Genomic DNA, 17,543 nt, shown 5'->3' with positions numbered 1-17,543 from the left:
GGGGACATGTTTGGTGGGTGACAAAATTAATACCCCTAAGGCATCCAATGCCTAAGTTTTAATATCTCAATTTTCCCTTAAATTATGCCACTATTCTATTCTCAATTATTCAACCTATAATAATACTTTCTTATTCTTATATATATATATATTTTTTAACTAAAAAAAAAAAAAAAAAAAACTACCTTAATTCAATATTTGTTATACGGAGTAATTTAAAATTATTATTAAACCTATGCATTTAATTATTTAAAATCAATTTTTATTGGTAGAAAATCATGTTTAAAGACGTTTTTTAATACGACAAGAATGATTTTTGCCTATTTTCGTACCTACTCGAGGTAGACATCTAATTATTTATTTGAAAGTATAACGTCATTTAGTCAATAAATAAAATTGCAACTATTCAATTATATAATTTTTCTCAAATTTTTTAATTTTCATATAGTTATTAATCTCACCGACCATGTTTCGTAATGTTTAAAGAATTATTTCCATCACATAAATTTCTCTCAACGAGCTTCCCGACTTAAAGAATTGTGTCTCGTGAACAAATGGTGAAGGGCAAAATAGGAATTTAATAAAATTATACTGATAAAATAGGTTTGTAAAGATTCGCCCTCGTGCCTCCTTTTATAATAGTAAATTAAACTATGTATTATGAATATGGGGCTTCAGAATTTCATAAAGCTTCAACTTCGGACCTACCCACCTTCGATATCTAATAGCAGTATAACGATCCATACCCATGATTTAAATCTGAATTCGCGAAAAGAAATGTGTAATGGAGAGTTAAGAGTTTTTCTACGCGAAAAGAAATGTGTTAGGAATCACGACTCTCCACAATGATATGATATTGTCCACTTTGAGCATAAGCTCTCATAGCTTTGTTTTAGGCTTTCCAAGATGACTCGTACCAATGAATATGTATTCCTTACCTATAAATTCATGATCGTTCCCTAAGTTAGCCAATGTGGGACTTCCTCTCACCATAATGCACTTTATTGGTGTATATAATAACTTTAATTTCTTTTAAATATCTAATAAATTAGAAAAATAAGAATAAATAATAATAATAATAAGAGAATGAATTAAGTTGGCGGCATGTTGGGAAAAGCGCGTGGAACGGCGGTGCAATAATTAACGGTCACGAGGCCGCCAGTTTGGTTTTGCCAGTTGCCAGCTCCTCACTCCTTAATCTTTATCCGCTTCCCAGTTTTCAAACTAATCCCCATTATTAACTCTTAATCTCTTTCTTAATCACTTATTTTTATTTTTATTTTATTTTTTTGCTTTTCCATGCCCTTTTTCGTCTTTTCACTTTTCCTTTTTTTCTCTTTTTTCACTTACTTTGACTGTCTTTGTTCATTTTTATTTTTTACTTTTAATTTTTATTAATTTAGACTTTATACTTTTTTAATATTTATTTTGGTTCCATTTTTAAAAAAATATTGAGTGCATCGAAAAAATAAAATTAAAAAAAATGATCATATTGTTGTTAATTATATATGCTATAATTAAATAATAAGTGGGTTAATTAATTAATTATATAGTTATTCATATGATATAATTGCAATAAGGTCTTTATACAAAAATAATTAATCTTACTTTCTACTTAAATTTATTTTCCATAAGAAACATTAGAATAATGTAAAAAGAAAAATAATTAATTTATATATAAAAAAATGTAAAACAACATTATTATTAAATGGGTCTACCTTAATGTTTTAAACTGTATTATTATTATTATCAATGATTAGGACCCCGAAAATTATTTAAAGGGATAAGCTCTAACTAAAATAGACCATAGTGCTAAATGACTTTAATATCCTTCATTTATGTATTTATTTATTTATTTATTTTTCTATATTATAATTATTTTCTATTCCGAATTTATAAAGCCTTAGTTATTCAATTTCATAAACGTGCTTTTTGACTAATCGACAATATTTTAATTTTTTTTAATGAGAATTAGTTACATATTAAAATGAAAATTAAACTAACATTTTATTTACTAAAAAAAACATTATTTAAAAAGTTCAATTATTATTATTTTTTAAATGCACCTTATATTATAAAATAATAAATTGGTAAGACTTAAATATTTAATTTTTTATTTAGATAAAAAAAAATTAATTCCCATTTTAATATGGAAATTTCATCCATAAATATTTTAAAAATACTTTTTTTTTGGTCAATAAAATTTTGAAAAGGCAGCCACCTTGAAAGAATGCATAGTAGCAGCTCACTATGGAACGTTCTTGAGCTAAGCAATTGAAAATACCTTTCAAATTTCTTCTCTTGGAGTTCAGTGGTATAATGTTAAGAGGTCGGGGGACGTGAAGACATGACCCATTTCTCGTTTATGCATTTGGGTTTCTTTGTGTCTAAGAACTCAGTAAGTTGCACGGGTTGAATCTATATTGTAGCTTGAAGGTGTAATTAGGATAGTAAAAAGTAAGAAAAATTCAAAACCTCCATTAAAGTAAAATTTAAACCAATAAAAATGTACCTTTGTTTTAAATGGATTGGAGGGAGCTGTGAAGAAGAGGAAGAGATTCTTTTAAGATAGCGTGGTAGCTGTGAAGGTAATAGGACGTTTTTCATGGCTTTATTACCCAAACCCAAACCAAAACCAGGAAGTGGGGTCGTCTGATTAGCACAGCCCAGCTACCTTTCCTTCATATTCTCCTCCATATCATTCACCCAAGATCTGATTTCCCCCTTCCCCTTCCCCTTCCCCTTCCCCTTCTTTTCCATTTACAAAAAGCCATATGGAGAGAGACAAACTCTAAATCACACCCTTCCCTCATTCTTCGCCTCCAAATGGGTCCTTGATTTCAAGTAAACACTGAACAAACCAACCTCTCTTCAGATCTGAATCTTCTCTTTCACTCTTTTCAGGTTCTTTCCCCATTTTTTTTGATTTTGTTACTGTTTCTTGTAGCTCTTTGCTGGTTGTTTTTGGGGTTATTCATGCTGTTCTGTAATGGGGTTATGATTTTGTTTGAAATTTCAATTGGGTTTTCTTTGTTTTGAGCTTTTGAGTTCAGTAATCGAATGTTTTGTTCTGGGATTATGATTTCTTGTCTGAACTACCAATTTCTCCACCTGGGTTTTGCAATGTTTGCTGATTCAACTCGATAAATCATATGTTTCTTCATTGTTGTGGAGTTTTCTGCTCAAATAGGAAAGAAAATAAGAGATCTAACACTGATATACTTCACTTATGGCCTTAAGGGGTTTTGGCTAAGGAATGTAAAGAAGATGGGAAAGAAAGAAACATGGTTTTCTTCTGTAAAGAAGGCTCTAAGTCCAGATCCCAAAGAGAAGAGAGATCAGGTATGGGACTTTTCTGAGTATGTTTATGAGTTCTTGTGAGAAGGAATGTTGATAAGTTTGTGATATTATAGCAAAACTCGAAGAAATCGAAGAAGAAATGGTTTGGAAAGCAAAAGCATTGCTATCCAGATTCTACACAGGCTGTGGCTGAGCCATCACCACCGCCCCAGCCAGAAGAGGCACATATAGTTCATTCAGTGAGTGAAGAACACAATGAGCCTTGCTCTGTTGAAGTTGTTACTGCAACAGAAGTGACTTCTGCAGCCGCTCAGGCTAATGAGGCAAGTGTTTCTACTTTTGAGCCTAATGTTGCTACTCCGTTTGTTGCTGCCAAAGTCGTGCACGTTGCGACGGAGACACGATTTGTTGGACTATCTAAGGAGGAAGTTGCAGCAATCAAGATCCAAACTGTGTTTCGTGGATACCTTGTAAGAGTTCCTTATGAAAGTCTTGTCATCTTTCAATTGTAAATGTATAAATGTCTGATAGTTTTGGTGTTTTGCTTCAGGCAAGAAGGGCGTTACGGGCGTTACGAGGATTGGTGAGGCTGAAATCATTGATGGAGAGTTCTACTGTAAAACGCCAAGCCTCGAACACGCTTCGGTGTATGCAGACGTTGGCTCGTGTTCAATCTCAGATTCATTTTAGGAGGGTTAGGATGTTGGAGGAGAATCAAGCTCTACAGAAACAACTCCTTCAAAAGCATGCCAAAGAGCTCGAGAGCTTGCGGGTATCGTTAGTTACCGTGCTTTTATCTGTGTTTGTTCTCACAAAACTGAATCCAAAAGTGAGATCTCACATTGGTTGGAGAGGGGAACGAAGCATTCCTTATATAAGGGTGTAGAAACTTCTCCCTAGCAAGCGTGTTTTAAAACCTTGAGGGGAAACCTGAAAGGGGAATCTCAAAGAGAACAACATCTGCTAGCCGTATGCTAACGAGGACGTTGGGCCCTGAATGGGGGTGGATTGTGAAATCCCACATGGGTTGGAGAGAGAAACGAAACATTATTTATAAGGGTGTGGGAACCTCTGCCTAGCAGACGCGTTTTAAAACCTTGAGGGGAAGTCCGAAAGAAGGGGGATTGTGACTCATGAGTTGCACTTTGGTTTGTATTGTGATACTAAGTTAAGCCCGTTGTTAATGATTATATTGCAGATTGGGGAGGAATGGGATGACAGTTTACAATCAAAGGAGCAGATTGAAGCTGGTCTACTGAGCAAATATGAGGCTGCAATGAGAAGGGAGAGAGCCCTGGCATATGCCTTCACTCATCAGGTGACATATTCTAACATTCTTATCCACAGCTTGTATGTGGGTTGTGATTTGAATTGTTCTACCTCATTCCTGAACTGTTCTGTTTTTGTTTTCCTTATCAACTTAAATGGTACCTGAAGTTGCACCGTGAGATCCCACATCGATTAGAGAGTGGAACGAGGATGCTGGCCTCGAAAGGGGTGGATTGTGAGATCCCACATCGATTGGAGAGAGGAACAAGTGCCAGTGAGGAAGCTGGGCCCCGAAGGGGGGTGGATTGTGAAATCCCACATTGATTGGAGAGGGGAATGAGTGCCAACAAGGACGCTGGGTCCTGAGAGGGGGGGGGGGGGATGGATTGTGAGAATCGATGTGGGGAACGCGTGTCAGCAAGGACGCATGGTCCCGAAGGGGGGTGGATTGTGATATCCCACATCGATTGGAGAGGTAAACGAGTGTCAGCGAGGACGTTGGGCCCTGAAGGGGGGTGGATTGTGAGATCCCACATTGATTGGAGAGGGGGAACGAGTGCTAGCGAGGACGTTGAGCCCTGAAGGGGGGTGGATTGTGAGATCCCACATCAGGTGGTTGGGGAGGGGAACGAAACATTCTTTATAAAGGTGTGAAAACCTCTCAAGTGGTGGACTTAGGCCGTTACGTGCACATTCTCCAACTGTCCGAGATCCGAATCTTCCCATTTCATGTTTTTTTTCTAAACCATTTTACATTCTTCTTCTTGAGCTGTATTTATTTGCTAGAGTATCGAGTTTTCGATGAATGAAATCCCGAGTTTGATTCGAGTATCGTTATCTGTCTACAGCAAACCTGGAAGAATTCTGCAAAGTCTGTAAACCCAGCATTCATGGATCCAAGCAATCCCACCTGGGGTTGGAGCTGGTCGGAGCGATGGAGCGGAGCTCGAGTTCACGATGCACCTGACCTGACAGGAAAAGAGTCAAACACCAGTCATTCCGGTAAGAAGACGACGAGTCGAGGCATTGTTGGCGGAGAAATCAGCAAATCATTCGCTCGATTTCAGCTGAACTCAGAGATGGATTCCCCAACAGGCAGCCAGAAAACAACTCACTCTGCTTTCCAACCCTCCTCAACTCCTTCCAAGCTAGCTTCATCTCCTAAAGTGAAAAAAATGAAGCCTCCAAGCCCAAGAATCCTCATGCTTCACGACGACGACTCGAAAAGTATGGTCAGCAGTATGCAGTCCGAAAGATCACGAAGGCACAGCACAGGAGGAGGAGGACCTTCGGCAAGGGACGACGATAACATGTCAACCACGAGCGCCGTTCGGAGTTACATGACACCAACTGAATCAGCAAGAGCAAAATCCAGATTGCAGAGTTCATTAGGAACTCCAGAGAAAGGATCTTCAGCAACAGCAAAGAAACGTCTCTCGTACCCTCCTTCACCTGGCTTGGCAAGACGACATTCAGGTCCGCCCAAGCTCGAAGGCGAAGTCGATATCGGAAACAGCATCATCAATGGAGTTGGTGGCTAAATTATGCTGAACAAGATTGGATGAACTGAAGAAGATTGTTAAAATGGTTAACCTTACAATTTATTTGTTTTTTTTTTTTTTTTTTTATTCCACACACACCATCTATCACTTGAAATGATCCATGAAAAGGGAATTTGTTCATTCTAAATGTGTTTGAATGTGTTCTGGGAATCTGCTAAATTCTTGAGTTTGATACTCACAGGGCAAGGCAGAACATGTCGTGTGGGTCACTGCTATTTTTACATCTTCCATTGTGATTATTTTTTCCACGAACTTCTGTATTATTTTTTATTTATCCACTTAATTTCTTGATTACTCAAGTTAATCTGTGATGGCTCTTCTTTTCTCCATTTTATTGTTGTTGCTCTAATCCCATTTATAACAACCTCGCTGGCAGATATGCTCGTTATGTATTGTCGTCAGCTTCATGGTTTTAAAACATGTCTACTATAGAGTGAATCTAGTCCTACTCCGGCCAGTACCTCGTATCGTTTGGTAACCGGCTTTGATACCATTTGTAACAGCCCGCTAGCAAATATGTCCGTTATGTATTACCGTCAATCTCACGCTTTTAAAACGCGTCTACTATGAAAAGGGTCTAACTCTACTCCGATCAATACCTCGTATTATCCGATTACTGGATTTGATACTATTTGTAACAGGTCAATTTCATTGCTAGCTATTTCAAATTTGAAGGAGAAGATATGGATGCTTTTAAATTTTTTTGCATTCCATCTTACAAATACATTTTATAATTATATTTATAGTTTATAATATTTTCTTTAATTGAGTCTGCCCAATTCTTTTCTCACAAATTTTAGTTGTTCATGTATGTCAAGGGTCTCGGGAACGTTGGAAAATGTTTAAATTCGATGATTTCGAATCAAATTTCGTAGAAAAGATCCCATAAAACACTTTGTATATGGGTTAAAGTTGAAACTCTAATTTGAAAACCGTACATAAATTGTTTGAAGCACGCTTGTGAAAAAACTGAATCACGATCGATATTTTTTGGCATTGTTGTGGGAATTGTTTAAATTCGTTGATTCCGACTCGAATTTCGAAGAAAAAAAATAGCCTATAACATTATACATACAAACATGAAAAAAAAAAAAATTAAAGATAGAGCCATCCATGCAAGCTTACCTCTTGAGAGAAAAAAAAAAAAAAAAAAAAAAAAAACTAGTTTATAAAATGCTTTAAATTTTAAATTCTGGTTATATGCCATGAAAGCTGTGGTTATTGTTTACTTGGTTTTAGCCTACAACGTTATTTTCTTATAAATTATATTTAATGCATTTTATCAGTCACGTTTTCTAAAACGTGTTCTCTTAAACATGATTAAGGTTCGATCATACGTTTAAATTGTCCTCGACTTACAATTTTCATACTCAACTAGGTTAGAACAAGCGTCGCATAATCCCTGTCTTACTGAGAGTGTGATTGTGACAAGTGATCTGCGACTTAATTTATAATTGAACTCTCTTAAAACTATTTATTCAAGAATAGAAGTTTGTACTTTGATTCATATTATTAATTAATTGTCAATTTTTCTATAAAAAATATAGTTTCTATTAGTCTTTATTTTATAAATTTTAGAAATATATTCGTTTTGTATATTTTATTATTGGAAAATTATTGTTATTATTTAATGAATTTGATAAAATTTTAGAATTCACTTGCAACCAAAGTCTTTATCATAAAAAATGTCTTTTAATATTTAATTATTATTATTATTATTATTTTTTTTTTTTTTTTTTGACGAAGATCAATAAATTAATTAGAAACTAAATATCTTCATAAAATTATAAGAGATTAAATTAAAATAGAATAAATAAAAAAAGAAAAAAAGGTCTTGATTTTACACAAATGCTATGATCCGTCAAAGACGGGACAAGCAAAATCATCAAGCATCCAAAACCCAACTGGTTCAACGATGAACACTCAAACAGAGATTTGCAGCTTTCACATGGCTTGAGGTGTTCGATAAGAATCGTGAAAGAAAATCTCTCTTTAGCGTTCATATGAGCAGCTTGAACGGAAATCCGGCATTTCCTTCTGCACAGAATGGCTATGGCTATGGCTATGGCTATGGCTATGGCTATGGCTATGGCTATGGCTATGGCAGTGGTCCTCCTGCTCTGTTCATGGAGAAGGTTAACAATCACGGGTCCTTTTCATCACATGGATGCCCACACGTTAGTCAAGAGCAAAGCAATTGAGCGGCGACCCATAATTCAAAGCTCCCACGCAGTTTCTACATATCAATCGGTTAAGTAAAAGCCGAAGTTGTTGAAATCTGATGGCTGAGTTCTATCTTCCAACTCAAAACGAGTTCAGAGTAAGTGATCCTCCCGATTCACGTTACTGTTTCAGATTCGTCTGTTGAAAACAAAACTTTTCTCTGAGGACAAATATCAAACACCTTGTGGGCATTGCTCATTTCCGCAAATTTTGCTCCCCACTTGGTTTTAGTGCTAGTTTTCATCTCTTGAAACGTCCTGATTTGCTTGTGATTCCTTATTCTGGGTTGAGTTCTTAATTTAGGTAATCATCTGGGGTTTTTGGTGTTCTTTTTCTTCGGTTCTTTTGTTCTTGATATGATTGTTAGCTGCAGTACCACGACAACAATATCTGATCTATTGAGTTTTAGTACAAATTCTCCATGATATTCTTTTCTGTTTCTCAAATAAACAAACAAACAGGTTGGCCCAGGGAGGGTTGAAGATTATGAAACTTTACATATTGCCATGATTTGTTGGGGCCATCAGAGCACTGTGAGAAAGTAATGAACTAAAGAAAGTTGAGAAAAAGAGATTCTATAGACCTTTTCTTTTGGTTTACTTATTTCTTTTCTAAGTGGCTTTGGTTGGTAGAAGTGGGAGTTTCTTTGAAGGGAGTGCTTGTTTTCTTTGTTGTGTTTGAATTTTAATGAAATAATTCTCTGAAACTGAAGCAGTTCTTGTGGGTCAGAGAGCTTTGGAGGAGAATATCAACTATTGATTCATCCTGCTTTTGTTCTTCAGCAGGAACTGCTAAATATGCAGACTTCAAAGCCCAAGTAAGATTGTGATTCTTCCTTCTTCCTTTTCAGATGATCTTCAAACTGATATTAATTCATCTATGGCTGTGGTGTTGATTCTCTTTCTGTTGTGTGTGCAGAAGTTTGGAAGTACCACTGAGGAAACCTCGACCCGCTCGACAAGTTAAAGCTCTTGGTTCGGATTCTGTTTCGGATGCCTCGGCTCCATTTTCTTTGAGTAAGATGACAAAGGAAAGAAATCCTAGGACTGGTGTAATGAAATCAGTTCAAAGTTCAGTAGTTGAGGTATTTCTCCCTAATAATGATCCTGCTTGTTTGAGAAGCTGTTCTGAGTTCAATTTTATGTTATTTAGAATAAAATGTGAGATCCCGGTTTGAGAGAGAAACAAAGCATTCTTTGTAAAGGTGTGGAAACCTCTCCCTAGCAGACGCCAATATCTGCTAGCGGTAGGCTTAGATTGTTATAAATGGTATCAGAGCCAGACAGCGGGCAGTATGCCAGCGAGGACGCTGAGCCTTGAAGGATGCTGAGCATCGAAGGGGGGTGGACACCAGGCGGTGTGCTTGAGCCTCAAAGGGGGTGGATTGTGAGATCCTACCTCGGTTGGGGAAGGGATGAAACATTCTTTATAAGAGTGTGGAAACCTCTCCCTAACAGACGCGTTTTAAAAACCTTGAAAGGAAGCCCGAAAGGGAAAACCCAAAGAGGACAGTATCTGCTAGCGGTGAGCTTGGGCTATTCCGAAAGCACGAGCAAATTTCTTTTCTTTTGATAGCTTTTATCTCTCATTTTCTTCTAGTTAGCTCTCATTTCAAATTAAAGTTCTTGGTTTCTTTAATTCTGCTCAAAATGCCCATTTTTTCTCGGAGAAACTGTTCATAAACTTATTCATAGGGTATGCATCCTCAAGTCTTTTGCAGATGAGAATTTCTCATTTGCACTATGTTATCCATCTGCAGCTTTGATAACCAATTCACTGTAAATGATTTACATTGTTAGTATATCTTTGAAATCCAGAAAAAACGTCCAAATCGAGTTTCTACGATGGAATCACGGATTGCTCAACTTCAAGATGAACTGAAAAAGGCAAGGGATCAACTAAACACCTCTGAATCATGGAAAAGGAGAGCAAAAGAAGAAGCTGAAGAGGCTAAGCAGCAGCTTGAATCCATGTCCTTAGAGCTCAAGGATTCTAGACAGCAATTGGTAGAGCTTTCTGCTTCTGAAGACGAACGAATCCAAGAGCTACGGAAAATTTCACAGGATCGAGATAGAGCATGGCAGTCTGAGCTTGAGGCCCTCCAAAAACAGCATTTAATGGATTCTGCTGCTTTGGCTGCTGCCATGAATGAAAATCAGAAGCTCAAGCTTCACCTCGAAAGGATAGCCGGTTCGGAGGCGAACCAGAATAGACATGCTGAGATTCAGGGCCTCAGAGTAGAACTCAAAGAAACACTTTCACTGGTGGAGGAACTTAAATCCAAGCTCTCTGATTATGAAGATTCTGAAGCTCAAGCTCTTGAAGATCTGACAAAAACACAAATGGAGCTAGAAACTGCATATGCAACCATTGACACGCTTCGATCAGAGGGAGCGAAGGCGATGACCGCGTTCAACTCTGTGTCCTTGGGGTTGGAGCAATCCAAAGAAAAAGTTACATCACTGGAGGCTCTTGTTAGCAAATATAAGGATGATTTGGCTGAGCTTAATTGTATTAGATCTGAAATGGGTCAATTGAGACTAGCATTAGATGTTGCTGATAGAAGGTATCAGGAAGAGCAGCTTCGGAGCGCGTTACAGATCAGAAGTTCTTATGAAGAAGCGGAATCTGTAAAATCGGAATCACGTTTGAAAGAGGCTGCATTTGAAGCTGAACTCACTCGAGCCAAGGCACAAATCGAGCAACTGAGGACACGTCTCGATGATGAGGCTCGACTTCTAAGTATTGCCAAAGACGACGAAACTTCGAACTCGAATCAGAAAACTAAAGAAAGTGAAAACGAACAGCTGAAGAAGTTAGAGGCTGATATTGAGGAGTTAAAGGCAAGCTTGCTAGATAAAGAAACAGAGTTGCAAGGAATCATTGAAGAAAACGATATGCTCCGAATCGACATTCGGAAAATGGAAACGAATGGCGAAAGGACTGATCTGGAAGAACCAGCAAAATCTGCAAATGAAGAGGCTTTAGCCAAGCTCGGCAGTGTAAGCGAAAGCTCGGAAATGGAGGCGGAATTGAGGAGATTAAGGGTGCAGTTAGATCAATGGAGGAAGGCAGCTGAGGCAGCTGCAGCAATGCTCTCACCAGGGAAAGATGGAAAAGTTGTAGAGATTTCAGGTCCTGCTGACAGCAACTATTCTCTCGGCACGTTATATTCCGATGACCTCGACGACGACTCGACGAAGAAGAAGAATATCAACATGCTGAAAAGGATAGGTGTTCTATGGAAAAAGAATCAAAAGTAGATGGAATTCCAGCAGCATTTTCCCTGTAAGTGTTATGCAAATTGGGTTGGCTTCTTCTTTTTTATAATTCTGGCTTGAATTCAAAAGGCAAACAAATATTTTATTTGGATCTGTATAGTATAGTTGAAAAACTGGTATACTAATGGATTCATGATACACCCGTTACACCGTTACGTATCGTCGTCAGTCTCACGGTTCTAAAACATTTAGGGGAGAGGTTTCTACACTTTTATAAGGAATGTTTTTGTTCCACTCTCCAATCGAGGTGGAATCTCACAATCCACCCTCTTGGGGGACCTAGCATCCTCACTGGCACACCGCTCGGTGTCCAGCTCTAATATCATTTGTAACAGCCCAAGCTCACCGCTAGCAGATATTATCCGCTTTGGCTCGTTACGTATGGCTGTCAATCTCACGATTGTAAGAAATGCTTCATTCCCCTCTCCAACCGATGTGGAATCTCACGTTTTTTTCATTTTTCTCATAGTCGTAAAAATTTAATTATTAAAAGCATAACAGGATCGTAATTGATAGAAGAAAGAAATGACGATGATCATAACGAATATTTGAAGATCGCCACTCCGTTCAACCTTGTTAATCAATAGAGTAATAATCGTGCAAACTATTGAAAACTGGTAAAAATTAATACACATGATCCAAATTTAAAGGTAAATTTGATATTTTCTTTCATCCCACCAAAGAAAAGCTAGTTTAAACATATAGCCGTTAAAACATGTAACATCGACCTCGTCAGAATATCTAATAGCCCCGAACACGTGAGGGAGTGACGTGGAGAGATTTAACTTTGGAAGGAACTCCTTCTCAGGAATGTACATTGGCTAAGTTGAGGGAATTTTTTTGGATCAATCCGAAAATTCAAGTTGTTTGAATTAACCTAACCCAACCCTCTATTTTCAGATTGGGTTGTCGGGTTATTTTATAAAGAATTAGAACGAAGCAAATCAACCAGTGACTAGCAAGAGTGGTGACACGAGGCGGTTGGTGAATGACAGTGATGAGTACTCGAGAAGGAAGTAGGAACTGTTGTGCCAATGCTGACTAAGTAGGTACTATGCAGTGTACTTTGCTAGATTGGAGAAGTAATCGAATTGGGCCCATAAATACTATATAGGTTGCGTCGGGTTGATCTAGTACTTTTCACACTAAATCCGTACCCAACACAAACCAAATCAAGTCCTACAAACCAACCCGTACCCAACACGAACCGAATCAAGTCCTAACAAACCAACCCGTACCCAACACGAACCGAATCAAGTCCTAACAAACCAACCCGTACCCAACTCGATTCGAATCAAGTCCTAACAAACCAACCCGTAAAATTATAGAAAATGAATCCAAAACTTGGAAGACAAAGTGAAGTTGGGGTTCTCATAAAGGGCAAAACAGGTGAGAATATTGGAAAGGACTTCCATGGCAGCTTTCTGCAGTGACTTCACCTGACAATGACCCTTCATGCTTTAAGCCTTTAACCAAACCACGCCCTTACAACCAGACAAAGGCTTGACTGCTACCGGCTTGTCCTATTGGGTTTCTCCCAAAATTGATACCCTTTTTGGTTATCCATTTAGTTTGATTCAAACTACTTGGTTGGTTTTGAGGATTCCCTCCTCTCTTCTTTCTCGGACCCACTTTACCCTAATTCGATTGATCTTATGAGATGACTGGCTGATCGAGAATGTTTGGGTATCAAATGTCTTATGGGACGATCCGTTGATCGATAACGTTTGGCCTCCTTCCTTCTCTCTCAGACCCACTTTCCCCATTCGATTGATCTTATGAGATGACTGGCTGATCGAGAATGTTTGGGTGTCAAATGTCTTATGAGACGATCCGTTGATCGATAACGTCTGGCCCCCTCCCTTCTCTTTCGAACCCATTTTACCCTAATTCGATCAATCTTACGAAAGGACTGGTTGATCGAGAATGTTTGGGTATCACTATCTTATGGGACAATCGGTTGATCAAAAACGTTTGGTCTCCTCCCTTCTCTCTCAAACCTACTTTACCCTAATTTGATCAATCTTATGAAACCATTGAGTCGTCAAAAATTGGTGGGCAATATAGTTGTATATGTGTTAGCCTTCAATGGTTTGACAACCTAAACATAATTCAAATGGTACGTTTTTTTCACTTTGAAGAATGGGAAATTAGAGTTTTGGAGTTGAACAGTGATCTTCAATCATCCTTCCCGATTCATCTTGTGAGAACCCACATCAATTGGAGATGGGAACAAAGCATTGCTTACAAGGGTGTAGAAACCTCTCTCTAACAGACAGCGTTTTAAAATCGTGAGGCTGACAACGATACGTAACGGGTCAAAACAGACAATATCTACTAGCGATGGACTTATAATTCTAGTGAACGTTCTAGCTCCAATAATTTAAGTGAAGTACACACATATTCACATGAAGTACAAGATCTTAAACAGTGGAAGAGGGCAATCAATAAGGTACAAAAGATAGAGAAATTCCCATAATTCAGGAGAAAGAGTTAAAGGACATGGCACAAAAAATGAAGCTTTTTGTTGGTGGAAATAAGGAACACTCCAAATGGTCAAAAACACAAACAGTAATCTCTGTCTTCAACAAAAAAACATCAGCTGGCTTGGCAGAACATAAATTATGGTAAAATTTCCCATTTTTACCTTCTCGAGCAAATTATATAGACCCGAATTGAACCAAACCAAATCGAATCAATCAAATTGGACGATACGAGTCGATCTATTTGCTTTCATCCCTCTCAAAGAAATCAACCGTAGTAAGCACATATGATCAGGTCCAACAGTAAATGAGATAGGCGTACAGAATGGGAAACAGAAGTGGAAGAAGGAATATACTGTCAACCAACACTCCACAACACTGTATATCTTAAATCAAATTTCATAATAATAGACTGTTACTGGCAGCGGGAATAGAGGGGGGAATGTGGTAGCGGAGGAAAGGTGAGGGTGGAAGAAGGCGGTGAGGCGAGGGCGGAGGAAGGGCGGGAGAAGAAGGGAATCCTGATGATGCTGCTGGGGCGGAGAAGAACGGGAGTGAGGACGCTCCGCCGTAGGGGGTTGGGATCGGCCAACTCCGGTTATCGGTTTGGTGTTCGGGTGGACATGGAGGAGCAATGCCCAAGCTCAGGTCAATATCGCCATGGCTTTCAGATTCAAAGGCAATCTCCATGCCATAATAACAGCTCTGATCAAAATTGGTTACAGCTTCCCTTCCGTTGTGTTTTATGGCTGCCTTATCATATGCTCTGAATTACACCATTAAAAAAAAAAAAAAAAAAAAAAACTTAATAATTATAATAATTATAATAATTTATTGAGCTTGAATATGAAATGTCTTTTCTGACCTTGCTGCTTCTACCTCACTATCAAACAGCCCAAGATACACATACCTGCAATTACCCCCATGTCACATACCTTCTCAAGGATTTTTTTGGAATTTTATTCCAAAAATAAGTGTATTTATTGTAATTATTATTTTTAAATATTATATATATATATATATATAAAAGGCTAAATTAATAAAAATACTTAAAGATACTCTTAAATTAATAAAAAATTAAAAAAACAAAAAATACTCTTTGAAATCGTTTTTTAAAAATAGCCTTTAAATTTTAGAAATCTTTAAACCATACCTTTAAATTTTTAAAAATTATAGTAATATTCGGAGACTTTTTTTAAAAAAAATAACCTTAAATTTTATATAAAAATTAAAAAACGCCCTTACCATTAACATCCCGTTTCAAAAAATACATATAAAATTTAAAAAGTTTCATCTCCTCCCCAAATAATGTGGGACATCACAATCCACCCCCCTTCAAAGCCAGCGTCTTCGCTGACACACCGCCTTGTGTCTACCCCTTCAGGGAAGGGCGAGAAGGATGACACATCGTCTGGTGTTTGGCTCTGATACCATTTGTAACGGCCCAGATCCACCGCTAGCAGATATTGTTCTCTTTGGGCGGTCCAGATCCATTGCTAGCAGATATTGTCCTCTTTGAGCTTTTCCTTTCGAGCTTCCCTCAAAGTTTTAAAATGTATTGTCCTCTTTGAGCTTTCCCTTTCGAGCTTCCCTCAAAGTTTTAAAATGCGTCTACTAGGAGAAGGTTTTCACACCCTTGTAAATGGTGGTTTGTTCTCCTCCCCAACCAATGTGAGATATCACACTTAAAACTTTATATAAAAATTTAAAAATGTTCCATTTCATTTTAAAAAATACATATAAATTTTCAAAAATGACATTAATATCCTTAACACGGTTATTTATTTTTTTTTAAAAAAAGAAAGGGTATTAGTGGAAATTTGATTTTTTTTTTATACTATTTTAAAATTAAAAATATATATATTTGAAAAAAAAAAAAAAAGTATTAACTCACTTCTTCCCTAAAAACTGGCCCATACGAGCCTCCCATCGGCCACACTTATGCAGAGTAACCCCTCTGTATTTGGAACTCCCTCTCGAAAATCCATTGCTCTGCCGTCGAAGAATGTGCACAAACTCCTCTTTACTCAGATTCCTCATCTGCAAATCCGCCATTGAAGCCCCCAAAACAGAGCTTCACATTCAAACATCACACGACAACAAACAAACAAACAAACAAACAAACAAACAAACAAACAAACCCTTCAATCTTCCTCACACCTCTTTAATCTCCTCTCTGTAGTCGCCGATATCGAAGTTAATATCCGCATGAACTCCTCGAAACTTGATTGCCGCTCGATCGTAAGCCCTCGCTGCAGAATGGGCCGTGTCAAAACCGCCTACAACAATCACAAACCCACAGATTTGGATCAAAACGGGTTTTTATATGAAATTTTAAAGAAATTCATGTTTTTAATCATACCCAAATAGACTTGCTTCCCGTTATCCCTGTGAACAGAAAGAATTGATTGATCATGAGCCTCATACCCAGAAAACAGAGGATTTGAAAATGGATAGCTAAAACAGAGTAATTGTTGATTGATTACTAACCAGATATGCGACTCCCATCTCCCTGTTCTTCGATAACAAGTAACCCCACGATACTGCGAGCTTCTTGATTTGGGGCCTCGCCGGCCTTTCTTCACCGGATTAACAGACTGATCCAGCCATTTCCTCTGCGAACAGACGCCGGCGACGGGGTGAAACAGGGCCGTCCGGTCAAGTTGATTTTCGGTGCCGTTGTTGTTGAGGATACTGAAAGAGAAAGTGAAACCAGAGTTAACGTTGGAAGAGAAATCCTCGTCGGCGGTGGTGTTGGAATGATCGGCGGAACCGGAACCAGAACCGGAACCGGAGGCGGAATCTCCGGAGAGAATACAGAGATTGAGATCCAACATTGAATTAGGTCAGTGTTTGTCACCGGAGGGCGAAACCGGAGCGGTTGTCACCGGAGAACGGCTGTTTTACAGTAACAGAGAAGGATTATCTTGCTCGCCTTTCATGGCTGCTCTGCTCGGCTCTGTAAATCGTTTTAATTCCTCGCGTATTTAAATAACCAAAAAAAAAAAGGAAAATTAAAAAATGTTTGGTTTATTTAGGTTCAGAATTTTTATCAAATAAAAAAAAAAAAAGTTTAATTATGTTTTAAAAAACTTTTAAAATTTTAGAAACTCGTGAAAAATTGCATTTATTAAAACATATATTTTTAATTAATCTACTTTTTAATTATTAAACCAACACTTCATATTCTAAAATTATTTTAGAATTATTTTAAACCTATTTTAAATTATTAATTTTTTTTTCCAAATGTTTTTTAAAAATCAAATCATAATAAAATTTTAAATTTCTAATTTTATTCCGCATTTTTTTAATGTAAAATATAAAATTTAATACTTATTAAATACAAAATTTAGTTTAAGTTTAATATATTTATTAAATTTAAATAAAAAATTTTAATATATGGTTGAGTTTACGAATGGAATAAA

General features: G+C 37.5%; 3 protein-coding genes across 7 annotated transcripts; 2 read left to right on the top strand and 1 right to left on the bottom strand.

Moving 5' to 3' along the window:
* Nucleotides 1-2,705: 2,705 nt before the first annotated feature.
* LOC111781646 (protein IQ-DOMAIN 2-like) lies at nucleotides 2,706-6,430 on the top strand. Its single transcript, XM_087120327.1, has 6 exons — nucleotides 2,706-2,904; nucleotides 3,241-3,342; nucleotides 3,414-3,770; nucleotides 3,851-4,072; nucleotides 4,499-4,618; nucleotides 5,418-6,430. Exons 2-6 carry the CDS (start codon nucleotides 3,268-3,270, stop codon nucleotides 6,108-6,110), a joined length of 1,467 nt encoding a protein of 488 aa, XP_086976453.1. The 5' UTR covers nucleotides 2,706-2,904; nucleotides 3,241-3,267; the 3' UTR covers nucleotides 6,111-6,430.
* A 1,565-nt stretch (nucleotides 6,431-7,995) lies between these two features.
* On the top strand, nucleotides 7,996-11,790 carry LOC111781074 (interactor of constitutive active ROPs 2, chloroplastic). 5 transcript variants are annotated; one of them, XM_023661492.2, is made up of 4 exons: nucleotides 7,996-8,451; nucleotides 9,084-9,171; nucleotides 9,273-9,438; nucleotides 10,172-11,790. In XM_023661492.2, exons 2-4 carry the CDS (start codon nucleotides 9,152-9,154, stop codon nucleotides 11,615-11,617), a joined length of 1,632 nt encoding a protein of 543 aa, XP_023517260.1. In that variant the 5' UTR covers nucleotides 7,996-8,451; nucleotides 9,084-9,151; the 3' UTR covers nucleotides 11,618-11,790. The 5 variants fall into 5 exon arrangements, with proteins under 5 accessions (XP_023517260.1, XP_023517254.1, XP_023517257.1 ...); XM_023661486.2 differs by having other exon boundaries at nucleotides 7,997-8,451; nucleotides 9,070-9,171; XM_023661489.2 differs by having other exon boundaries at nucleotides 7,997-8,451; nucleotides 9,067-9,171.
* Nucleotides 11,791-14,359: 2,569 nt separating this feature from the next.
* LOC111782035 (APETALA2-like protein 1) lies at nucleotides 14,360-17,073 on the bottom strand. Its single transcript, XM_023662801.2, has 6 exons — nucleotides 16,609-17,073; nucleotides 16,481-16,506; nucleotides 16,279-16,397; nucleotides 16,013-16,158; nucleotides 14,984-15,028; nucleotides 14,360-14,884 (listed from the first exon to the last, which is right to left on the bottom strand). Exons 1-6 carry the CDS (start codon nucleotides 16,953-16,955, stop codon nucleotides 14,518-14,520), a joined length of 1,050 nt encoding a protein of 349 aa, XP_023518569.1. The 5' UTR covers nucleotides 16,956-17,073; the 3' UTR covers nucleotides 14,360-14,517.
* Between the last annotated feature and the right edge of the window lie 470 nt (nucleotides 17,074-17,543).

The sequence above is a fragment of the Cucurbita pepo genome, chromosome 19 (genome assembly GCF_057944985.1).
Source record: "Cucurbita pepo subsp. pepo isolate OVF chromosome 19, ASM5794498v1, whole genome shotgun sequence".
In the NCBI taxonomy this organism is placed as follows: Eukaryota; Viridiplantae; Streptophyta; class Magnoliopsida; order Cucurbitales; family Cucurbitaceae; genus Cucurbita; species Cucurbita pepo.
The sequence above is the reverse complement of the archived record's forward strand: the minus strand, read 5'-3'. Positions and strand labels throughout refer to the sequence as shown.

Excerpts from the sequence above, each read along its gene's own strand:
- LOC111781646 (XM_087120327.1), top strand. The coding sequence starts at position 3,268 with ATGGGAAAGAAAGAAACATGGTTTTCTTCTGTAAAGAAGGCTCTAAGT. Across the intron at positions 3,343-3,413 it reads CCAAAGAGAAGAGAGATCAG|CAAAACTCGAAGAAATCGAA; the intron begins GTATGGGACTTT and ends GTGATATTATAG. Across the intron at positions 3,771-3,850 it reads CTGTGTTTCGTGGATACCTT|GCAAGAAGGGCGTTACGGGC; the intron begins GTAAGAGTTCCT and ends GTTTTGCTTCAG.
- LOC111781074 (XM_023661492.2), top strand. The coding sequence starts at position 9,152 with ATGCAGACTTCAAAGCCCAA. Across the intron at positions 9,172-9,272 it reads ATGCAGACTTCAAAGCCCAA|AAGTTTGGAAGTACCACTGA; the intron begins GTAAGATTGTGA and ends TTGTGTGTGCAG. Across the intron at positions 9,439-10,171 it reads TTCAAAGTTCAGTAGTTGAG|AAAAAACGTCCAAATCGAGT; the intron begins GTATTTCTCCCT and ends TTTGAAATCCAG.
- LOC111782035 (XM_023662801.2), bottom strand. The coding sequence starts at position 16,955 with ATGTTGGATCTCAATCTCTGTATTCTCTCCGGAGATTCCGCCTCCGGT. Across the intron at positions 16,159-16,278 it reads ACAGAGAGGAGATTAAAGAG|ATGAGGAATCTGAGTAAAGA; the intron begins GTGTGAGGAAGA and ends GCGGATTTGCAG. Across the intron at positions 15,029-16,012 it reads GGCCAGTTTTTAGGGAAGAA|GTATGTGTATCTTGGGCTGT; the intron begins GTGAGTTAATAC and ends GGGTAATTGCAG.